This window comes from Ovis aries, chromosome 2 (genome assembly GCF_016772045.2).
Source record: "Ovis aries strain OAR_USU_Benz2616 breed Rambouillet chromosome 2, ARS-UI_Ramb_v3.0, whole genome shotgun sequence".
NCBI lineage: Eukaryota > Metazoa > Chordata > Mammalia > Artiodactyla > Bovidae > Ovis > Ovis aries.
The window spans coordinates 156,129,004-156,140,630 of NC_056055.1; the positions used below are offsets into that span (position 1 = coordinate 156,129,004).

General features: G+C 42.7%; 1 protein-coding gene across 1 annotated transcript; it reads left to right on the top strand.

Moving 5' to 3' along the window:
- The first annotated feature begins 231 nt into the window (after window positions 1-231).
- Window positions 232-1,665, top strand: RPRM (reprimo, TP53 dependent G2 arrest mediator homolog). Its single transcript, XM_027964651.3, has one exon. The coding sequence runs from the start codon at window positions 430-432 to the stop codon at window positions 757-759; it is 330 nt and encodes a 109-aa protein (XP_027820452.1). The 5' UTR covers window positions 232-429; the 3' UTR covers window positions 760-1,665.
- Window positions 1,666-11,627: the final 9,962 nt, after the last annotated feature.

Here is an 11,627-nt window from a genome sequence, read left to right on the forward strand (position 1 = left end):
GCGAAGCAAGGAAAAATAAGAGGTTCGCCCCATTCCTTTCCCCCACCGCCCAGCGGCGGCGGGCGCAGAGCAGCGGTGCGGCCAGAAGGGGCCGCTCTGGGCTCAGAGCAGTTGTCCTACCGCCGCCGTCCGCACCTCCCACGGCCCGGCTGGCCCAGCCCCGCCAAGTTCCAACAGCCCCTAGTCGAGCGAGCGCCGGGAACGAGCACCGCCCGGGCAGAAGCACACGGCGCAGACCAGCCAGACTGAGGCGCGCGGCGAGAAGGCTCCGGCGAAACTCTCACCAGCCGGGGACTTTGGAAAGAAGCGAGCGAGCGGTCCCCGCGCGCGCGAGTCCACAAGTGAGCGCTCAGCTCACCTGTTTCTGCCGCGCTACCGCCTTCCCACCCCTCGGACCCTCGCCTCCCGAGCCGCCCGCCCGCTCCCGCGATGAATCCGGCGCTGGGCAACCAGACCGACGTGGCCGGCCTGTTCCTGGCCAACAGCAGCGAGGCGCTGGAGCGCGCCGTGCGCTGCTGCACCCAGGCGTCCGTGGTGACCGACGACGGCTTCGCGGAGGGCGGCCCGGACGAGCGCAGCCTGTACATCATGCGCGTGGTTCAGATCGCCGTCATGTGCGTGCTCTCGCTCACCGTGGTCTTCGGCATTTTCTTCCTGGGCTGCAACCTTCTCATCAAGTCCGAGGGCATGATCAATTTCCTGGTGAAGGACCGGAGACCGTCTAAGGAGGTGGAGGCGGTGGTCGTGGGGCCCTACTGACCGGCCCCCGGCCCCCGCGGCAGCCGCCCCTCGCCTCCCCACCTCGCCAGCCCGGCCGCGCCCTCTCACCATGCGCGACTGGGCGAAGCAAACCTGTCGGAGTCAGTTTTTTCTCTCGACTCTTGCCTTTCGGGATGAAGCGAACCCGTTTATCGCTCGCCCTCTGAAAGTCCCCAGGCCTGGCAGTAGGAAAAAAGAGCCTTGACTCTGGACTCAGCAGCAAGTGGCAAGAGAAGGCGATTAGGGCGCAGAACTTTGGAAGCTGCCGCTAGCGCAGAATGCGGGGACACCGACCCAGGCCAAGGCCCTTTTCCACCCGCAGGTGGGCCAAGCTCGGGGGTGCAGGTGGAGAGGGTGGGCAGGCGGAGACCAACGGCACCTATTGCCTGGTGACCGGAAAAGTGACCCGCATATATGCCACTTAACCGAACTATCGGGGACACGCAAACCGTCTCCGGGTTCGCGCGCATTCCCTCCAGCTCCTTGTAGCCCCGGCAGGACAGGCGATAAATACCTTTGATTGATTGTAACGTGACGTTTTAAAGGGTTTTGTGTTTGTTTGCTTGAATACAAGTATTTGATAAGTCTTTTTCCGCCCTAGTGGCCTGTTTCCCTGCCTGGGGGTTAGAGTTTTGTGTTAGGGGAAGGGGTGGTGGAAGGGGAGCCTGCGAATGTGAATGGGGTGACAATTCTTTTATTGCATTTCCAACTGGGTCTGGGGCGGGGGCGGGGGGGGGGACGGGGACTGGCACTCTAGCTGGCCCCGGGCAAAGATCCGGGATAGAACTCCTAGCTCGTGACTGCACGGTTTACACCACAAAAGTGCTCTTGACATTGGTGACACCGTTTTGACTTTTCTTTTTTTCTTATTTAAAATTTCCTTAATAAATGCAACGTTTAAGTGTTTTTTTTCCTGGCCTCCTGGTGATCATTCTACTCTCTGGGCAGAAGGGAACGGGCGACGCTGAGGGGTCAGGTTACCAGTCCTAAGTGGAATTCGCTTTGGCGAGCTGCGATTCAACTCGCGGATCCTACGCAGGCACAACGGAGGGGCGGGGGGGGGGGGGGGGGGGGGGGGGGGGGGGGGGGGGGGGGGAGCGAGACAGAGAGGCCCAGGGACGAGTGCCCTGGCCAAGTCTCAGGCCCTGGACCCGTCCTGGAGGCAGCATCCTTTGTTTTCCCTTTCAGTTAATATTTTATATTTCATTTAGGCTCAGCGCTGTGAGCCAGGCGAGAAAACGGGAGGCCCCCGCGGGAAGATTACACTTCCGTGCAGGGCTCCGGTGGGAACACAGGGTTACACCGCTAATGAAAGGAAGAGACGGCTTGGCTAGGCTTCAGGGAGGGCATCTTCTCCTGACCAACGTCAGCCAGCAAGCGTCAGGATTCTGATCAAAAAAAAAAAAAAAAAAAGACGAGGAAAAGTAGTTCCTAAAGTACAGAGTGACAGAGTGACGCTGATTCTCCCCGGGGTACACCATTGTTACTAAAAACAAGCGTGTATTGCCTTTGTCATATTACATTTTATATCTGAAGGGCGAAAGTAGAAGATAAACGCGACCTGGGTAATCAGTCCCAGGACCAGCCAAAAGGTTCAGAGGAGTTAACCGAGGTTCTGAATGTCATAGATGTGTGTAACCCAAACTTGGAAGTTGGCCGGAGAGGAGCTACAGATGGTCTTTGGGCTCAGAAATTGAAGGGGATTTGGAAAGAAAAGCCTGGAAAACTGTGAATGTGAAAATAACCCAAAGGATACAATAGCTTTGAGCTGTAACTTGACAACAGATTTTGAGCAGTTTGTTTTTACACCTGGGGTAGGATCCTAAATATTTTCAAAAATATAAAGAATCCTCTGCTATGGTATAGCAATTAAAAGCGTCACTGTAGCAGATACAAGGTGGACTAAAATTAACAACAACAACAACAATGAAGTGTCCTATTTAATTGAGAAGAGACACAACTGGCATAAACAGTGTAAGTGTCTGAAGGGTTGTGATCAAATGTTTGTGTCCCTTAACATCCTGCCCACTCAGGTATCTGTTTCACTCCCAGAGTAAATCTTTGTCTATGTGGGGATAGGACATAGAATTTTTTTTTTTGAATGCATATATATATTAGGCTTGCAAAAGAAAGGATTTTGAAGTTTTGCCTATTGTTCCTGTATGTTCGGCAGGTAAGCATTTGCTTGTTTTCTTCTGTCTGGGCAGGGGAGCAGGGGCAACATGTAGTCGCGAGTGAGTCATGGAGGGCACTTTGTTAATGAGTGAGATAGGAAATGGAGATTTTCTATTCTGTAGCTAGTTTTTGTGGCACCAAGTTGATCTGCTGTCTCCATGTTTCAAAGAAAGCAGAACCAGTTCACTCAGGCACAAACCAGACATTTAAAATTAAACTCAGTGTGGAAACTGATTTGGGATCAAAACCAACCTACCAAGATTCCTATCAAGAGTGTGTAGGAATCTTCCACTTTGTGTACAAGTTATCTGCTTAATAGTGAGTTTCAGGCACAGAAAGCTCTCAACCTGCAGGTCAATTTGCCTTTGTATTGAAGAGTGCTTTCTATTTAAAGGCCAACTGAAAATTGGGGAGGGGGGAAGCTGCCAGGCCCCTACTATTCTCTCCTCTACCAATGCTCTTAAATCTCTGTTATCACTATGATCCTTCTCCATCCTTTTCCTCTTAATACTTCTTCACAGCACTTTTCTCTTCCTTGCATCTCAAAGGCAAAATTTATCATTTTTCCTTAACTATCCAGTTTTATTCTCTTAACCACCAGAAACTGTTATAGTCGACAAATCAGAACCTGCAAAATTTAGCCCTTAAATAGGAAAGTTATGTGAACAGAGTTCTGTAATCCATGATCTATGCATTATAGGCAAATGCACATGATCTGAAAATATCATAGCCCTGGGGACCATTTCCTGCCAACAGCTCTTCTCTACAGCCTTTAGATCCATTTGTTACTTAGATGCCAAGTAATTCTGGTTTTTATAGATGAGGCAATGTGTGCAAGAAGCTTTTACATTCCCTATTCCCCGATGGCCACACGCAACCACTTTCTCAGGCCCCACACCACTCCCTATCTTACTTTGCCTTTGACTGTCTTTTATCTTGATCCTAACAAATGCGTTAAATGAAACTTTTAAATCTTGCCTAGAGTTTATGGGGCGTTGATCCTTTCTTATAGGTGTGCTGCAAGGAAAGTAAGTTTTAAAAGTCACTTTCTGAGTTTCATAGAAGAAAACGATGTCAGACTTAAGAGACTGGGAATTGGGAAGGATGGATGCACACAGGCAGATTTTATCATCCCACACACTTGAGTCCACCATGTGGTCAGTAATTAGTGGGAAGTCCTGAGAGACACAGAGAGGGAGAAAGATGGCTTCCTGTAAAAACTCGCTGGCTCTGGCAGATGGTCCATGGGGAGGCATCTGATACTTTCTGAAACCCTTCTGGAAATACAGCAGAAACAGGGAGAGGATTTTGTGAGCAACACAGCAAGTGGATTAACAGGGTTGTAACGCCTCTCAGGCTGTGCAGACAGCCGCACATGCCTCCGAGCCTAATTGGGTGGCCACTACCTAAGTAGCTTAGCCAATTGTTAATAAATGTTATTTTTCTTAAGATTGTTGTTATGACTCTTCCCACTTTCTCTGAAAATGTATAAGGACTTGAGTGTTGAACCACTTTAGGCCTGCTTGAGGGAAGTCTAAGCATAACATCACATTATTGTGTTAAGCCTGAGACATGCTGGCTGGTGATGGATGAGCCCCACGCCTGTTTTCTGATTTTCAAGCCACTCTGGCTTCTCAAGGGATCCTGAGTCAGTCCTGTTATGTCTTCTTACACTAATTCTGAGTAAGGGAGGAAAAGGCGCACTGGACGATGATGTAAGAAAGTTTGCTTCTGGTATCTAAGTAACTGAGAGCCATCCGCCCTAAAATGACGAAGATGTGTTCTAAAAGGACATTCCTATTCTATGATTCTATTGAATTAATTTGTTTACTATTCCCATGTCTCTTAATGTGTTTCTCAGCTCACTTCAATAGGTATCTTAAAAATCTATTTTGTCTTTCCAATCTTGTTCTTTTAGGTAGGAGACACCCTCCCCTAAAGTCCAGTGCTCCTCAACACGGGATGTTATTTACAACAGCCAAAGCAAAATTTCAGACACCTATCCAGGCCTAGGTAGAGAGCAGTTTCTATGCTGACAGGTTACACATAATCTAACTAGTGCCTTAAATATCACAGATCTCTGTGTTCTCACTGGGGAAGCAATGAAAGGAAAGTCCAGTGAATTGGGGAGCATATGATTAGCAAGTGGTTCCTTTAACTCTGTACATTTAGACTAATGTGCATTTTTGTTTGCAGAAACTTTCCGGTGTTCAAAGACTAATTAACAGCCACTTTTTCTCCTCTAAAGCATTTTTCCCTTTGAGCTTCTGCAAGAGCACACAACAGCTGTTCCGCATGCAGTTTAAAGCCTTCCTCAGCCCTGGCTTATTAGACTTGTCACTTTGGGGGTTTCAATGCCAGGAAAGGATTCCAGGGTTCAGTTTGTTCTGTAAGACTCAAACCTTGTTTGAAAGTCCACTGAAGCAGTAAGTCTACAGTAATACCCCAAACAGGAATCAATAAATCTTTCACCCACCTGCCACATCCCATTTAGATATGTGCACAATAGCTCGAATAGGATATGTTTTCAAGTCCACTCAAGCAGTAGTTAGTAGTTGTTTCCTAATGTCTGAACTTAAAGGCTCAATGGTTAACTGCTTCCTTGGCCAACATCACTCTGTCCTTCTTTCCAGATATTTTAGTATTGTTTAAATGCTTAAACTGGTTAAGAGTCCAGGATTAATTTTATAGCATTAGCTTAGATTTGAAAATTCAGATTTTCAGATAATAATTTTCAGTAATTCAGATTACTTTGACTTGAAAAAGTCAAAGTATTTAATATTATCAGCAAGTCATGTAACATATTTGGTGATCACAACAGAATAGTCTAAAATTATTATTTGTATTTGAGAAATTCAGAATATATTAGAGGAAAGTTTCTACAAGAACTATTATTGTAAGGATAACTAAATGCATTTAAAAATACACCTAAAAAAATAAAAATAAATAAAAATACACCTCAGATTGCAGACAAGTGGCTTACATCCAACTCAAATAACAACACATACTAAATGAGAGTAAATAAGTTACATTTTCATTTATTTGACTATATATATTTTGAAGGGGTTATGGGTAAATAGTTTCCTTTTCTGAATATATGTAAGTGCTCAATTGCTGAAATATTTCTGAGTGGGTAGATGCAGGCACAGAGTGATCAATATATAGAAGGTCAAACCATCTGTGATCATGTTGGAACAAAACTCTGCCCTGCCCCCATTTTAAAACTGATTTCCATCACATAGTAATATTTTCTGAGCTTATAATTCAAACAATTAGATAGTATTTGTCAAGCACCCATGTGTATGTGGTACATTACAACTTCTTACTGAAAAATGAACTGAATTCTGCTTATTCAACCCAGGAAGCACAGGCACAGATAAACACACATAAAGGAAGGCATATGATCTGCCCAGAGTCAAATAATAAAGAAACTGTTTCTGTTTACTGTTTCTGAGGTCATAGTGATATAAATATACACACCTAATTATGCTGTAGCCTGTGCCCTGATATGGTTGATCACAGGGAGACAGTGTTACAGTTTTTCTTACTCTTTTTCTGTTTGCCTCCCACTGTCACAAATTCCTCTCTCATTATGTTCTTCCCTCCCCCACATCTAAAGATGTACTGCCTTGAAAGTCATTGATTTTTATCAGCCCAAGACTCCAGATGTCTGATTGCTTTGGGAAAAGAATCCCTCTGGGATCCAGAATGGCTCTTTGGCTTTATTTTCCTATAAATTGAGCGGGATCAAGTAGTTCATATTCTAAATAGTATTGATTAGGCAGGCATGCATGCGCACACTCACACACATACTCTGTGTTTCTTGTTTTGTATACCAATGAAAACACATCCATTTCACTACAGGCTAAATTGAAATATCACATATTCTCCACTTCTTTGTTTAACACTATTTATAAACCAATGCACAGAAAAAGTTGCAAAGAAATTCATCCAAAATGTCCAGTAAATAAGATTTATAGGAGGTTCCTGGAGTCTTACAATACATCTATATCTTGAGATGTATGGTTCAATCTTCATCTAAGAAATGGAAAGAAAAAGAGGCTAAATCCTCAAGAGACAGAAAAGTCAAAGATTATATATTGTGAAAGCTTGAAAATCTTTAAAAGCTAAGCTAAGAGAAATGAGACGAGACCCTAAATTTGAAGAAGATCAATGAAAACGAAAAGAACCTATCAAGTCTCTAGAAATTGACAGGAAGATTGTGAATTCTCAAAACAGTGATTAGAAAATTTTACATTTAGAGGACTTAATAAAATGATCAAAGACTACTGAGCTCAGCAATGCGACAAGAATGTGGAAGACTGCTAATTCCTTCTCCATTTCTCTCTGCTAAATCTTGGACTAATTGCAAGCATCCTGTTAGCCAGCTCAATTTTCTTATACCCAGAGGTCAAAGAGGCCTTGCCAGATCTTCTTATCTTTATCATCAATAAATATGTATTATTTAGTATCCATTATGGCTTGACTTTGCACTAGGTACTAACTTAGATCTTGAAAGTTGAGTACAAAGTGTCGTGGAATTTAAAGGGGCCTTCTCGTATGTTTCCATCCTGTCTTCTGCTTGATTTGTGCTCATATGTCCTTGGAGACCCAGCTGTATGCACCACCCACACTTGTGACTTTTCCTCTTACTGATGAAGTACCCTCCATTCTTCTCTATATTGATTTGGAGGATGTGACCTATGCAATTTGACTTTTCCCTTTCTTTAGGCAACACACACAGGGTTCACTGTACATTATATACTCAAGCTCGAGATGAGCATGAATGTGGAAGGACTGAAGAAAACACTCCAAATGAATTTCTGGAGTCTACTTGTATTTTTCTACAAATTCAGATCAGGAATGAGTGAGTGTTTTATTCCCTGCCCCTACCAGGAATGCTCAGTGAGGGATAAACAAAAGGATCATGTGTGAATTTCCCTCCCCAACTTCCACAGATTAACTTTTAAAGAAAATGTTTTCTCCTTGTTTTAAGCAACTTAAATATCCTCTAAATTCATGAAATGTTCAAGCGAGAATGAGCTGGATTAATCAAGACTCTTTGGGTGACAACAAACATGAATGCAATTCAAACTAATTAAAAACAAACAAACTAAATTTACTGACCTGTGTGACTCCCACATCCAGGGATACAGGTTGCTTCAGCTGTCTGAAAAGCTGATATATGATATTATCAGCTTCTTCCGCTCTCTCCATCTTTCAGTAAAGCTGTTTCCAAACATGTCAGGAAAAAGAAAAAAGTGATTCTCTTAGGCTCACACTCACATTTTACCATAGATACCAGCTTAACAACCACAGCAGAAAGAAATTGTCTTTTCCTGGGTAAACTCTGGTCTGTTTGGGTCATGTATCCATCCCGGAACAAAAGTCTGTGACTGAGGCGGGTGCCAGAAGGGTGGCTCAGTGAATATTACCTGTGTGCTGATAGCGGAAAAGCAAGGAGAAATAGAGTCAGTTCAGCTTCCACATGGAGTTAAACCCCAAGGCCTGGAGTCCTTACAAGAGAAGGCGACTCTATTATTAGAAGAAGCAGTAGGAATGCTGCTGGACTGCCTAAAACGATTGTCATTTTGTTCAAGGAAACCGAAGACTGGCGAAGGTAAGTCTTTTCCACAGGGTTCTACAGTTAGCCAGTGAAGTCAGTAATGGGATCTGCATCTCCTGACTCTTACGTTCTTGTTAGAATTATTTACTCTGTTAATTCTATCAACTATCTTTCAGCAAGGCTCAGAAGCCTTTCATAATTTCTTTCAAAAGTCTCTGTGTCTGTATACATATGGAACTCTGCTCTGTGTTGTGCGGCAGCCTTGTGGAGAGTTTGGGTGAGAATGGATACATGTGTATGTATGGCTGAGTCCCTTTGCTGTTCATCTGAAACTATCACAACATTGTTAATCAGCTATGCCCCAATACAAAATAAAAAGTTGTTTTTTGTTTTTTGTTTTTAAAGAGTCTCTGTGTCTGAACTGGTGTAATTTCAAGAGCCTGGACAACAGCCTGGATTTTGGGGCCAGGCATTGCCACCACCTTGTACCTGGTGATATGAATTTCTACCAATTGTTTGACATCTCTGTTTATGAGAATAAAATCATCTGTCCTCCCTGGACCTGGCAAGGCATAAAAACATCTTCAAGATGAGATAGTAAATTTTGTGTTAAAAAGCTTTAATATAATAAAGTACTAGATAAAATTAAGAAGATTCATTTGCTATAGGATAGCTCTTCTAGACTCCATGATTCTCGATGGAATAAACAAAATATTTAGCATTTCCCACATTGATCTTGGCTTCCCTTGTGGCTCAGCTGGTAAAGAATCTGCCTGTAATGTGGGAGACCTTGGTTCGATCCCTATGTTGGGAAGATCCCCTGGAGAAGGGAATAGCTACCCACTCCAGTGTTCTGGCCTGGAGAATTACATAGACTGTATAGCCCATGGGGTTGCAAAGAGTTGGACACAACTGACAGAGTTTCACTTTCACTTTCATATTGATCTAACAAACACTTTCCTGGGACTTCTCTCGTGATCCATCTTCCTTGGAACTGGGAACACCCTATAGGAACATGTGATGTTTTTATCACCATTCTTTGAATCCATCCTTATTCTATACCTAAACTATCCCTCATCCAAATTCATCCTAATCCAGAGAGTTGGCTTAACTTTCTTGTCTGTATAGACATTGAACCATCAGTGTTCATTTGGCGGTGGGGTAGGGGCTGGGTAGGGGTAGGGTGGGTGGGGGGGCCACGGTTTGAGCTGCTTTGCCTGATCCCTACTTCTAACTTGGAGAAATTACCTTGCTAACTGTAACTAGCTGGTTTGCAAGTATCTTCCCCCCACCATGAGGCTTGTAGAAGTGGGCCTTTTCATTCTTATTCACTTGTGGAAAGAGGAGATGATGGTGTGGCTCAGAAAGGAAATCTATCAACCATACAGACTGGTGTTTAGGAGTGTTTTCTCATATGGCTCATCACAACAGGTAAGCTCATCTTATCTTCAGGCTTCCAACTGTGAAGGCCTGAATCTGAACACGAGGAAACACAATGTTCACAGTAGAGGGTCTCTGCATTTGCAACATACATAATGGCCTCAAAGTCACATTTGTTCAAATATAAAAGCACTCCTTGTTTTTGGCAATGTATCCCCTTTTCCTTGGCATGATGGCCTCCCTATCTTTTGACTTTTTTTCAGGAAATGGTAACTTTAAAAATAAAAGCAAATTTCTATAATTAATAATATAAGTTGCTATGCTACAAATATGATTCCATTTGAGGTTAAACTTTGATTGATTGCTATATATACAATAGCTTGATTACCCAGTTTTTGCTCAGTGGTAGTTTTTCTAAACCATTTTTATTTCTAATTTCCTGAGTTGTTTTTTAGTGTCTAGTCTTTTTGTACCAATTTAGCATAATACATTACACGTGTGTGTGTGTGTGTGTGTGTGTGTGTGTGCGCGCGCTCAGGCACTCAGTCGTGTCCAGCTCTGAGACCCCAGGGACTATAGCCCTGCAGGCTCCTCTGTCCAATGGGATTTTTCAGGCAAGAGTATTGCAGTGGGTTGCCATTTCCTCCTCTGGAGGATCACAGTGATTCACAAAATCTTGTTCTTACTAGGACATAGGAAATAATATACTATCCTGGTTTATTTGAAGAGAGATCTGGATCTAGGTCTATTTGAATTTCTCTTAAAAATAAATATCTAAGTTTGTATATTTTCTCAATAAGTAATAAATGTTTCTTTAAATGATATATAGTTCATGTATAATAGTATGCTTATTTCATTTGTATTTCATAGTGATTTGACATTTGCATACACTATGAAGTGGTCACATGATGAGTCTAGTAACCATCTGTCCCCAAAGTCATTACCATATCATTAACCATATTCCTTTTGATGCATGTTACATCCCAATTGCTTATCTATTTTATAACTGGAGGTTTGAACCTCTGAATCCCCTTCACCTCTTTTGCCCAACCAATATTCCACTCTGGTAACAACCCACTATTCTCAATATTCATGAGTCTGTTTTCATTTTGATTGGTTTGTTTTTATATTCCACATGGAAGTGTGATTATATGGTATTTGTCTTTCTCTGGCTTATTTCACTTAGCATAATACTCTCTAGATCTATCATGTTGTCACAAATGCAAGATTCTGTTTCTTATGGTTCAATAATATTCCATCGTGTGTGTATTCCATTCCAAAGTGTGTGTATATGTATGTATGTGTGTGTGTATGTGTGTGTATATATATATACATATCTCACATCTTCTTATCTATTTGTCTACCAGTGGATGCCTAGGTTGCTTCCATATCTTGGCTGTTGTAAATAACACTGCAATGAACATTGCAGTGCATATATCTTTTCAAGCTAGTGTTTTTATTTCTTCTTATAAAGACCTAGAGTGAAATTTCTGGATTATATGGGTAGTTCTTTTTAATTTTCTGAAGAACCACCATACTTTTTTTCCATAGTGGCTGCACCAATTTACAATCCCATCAACAGTGCACAAGGGCTTTCTTTTGACCACACTTTTGTCAACATTTGTTATTTGCTCTCTTTTTATGATAGCAGTTCTGACAGGTGTGAGGTGGTATTTCTTTGTGGCTTTGTATTTTTCTCATGATTGCTGATGTTGAGCATCTTTTCATGTGGCTATTAACCATATAT

Excerpts from the sequence above, each read along its gene's own strand:
- RPRM (XM_027964651.3), top strand. The coding sequence starts at position 430 with ATGAATCCGGCGCTGGGCAACCAGACCGACGTGGCCGGCCTGTTCCTG.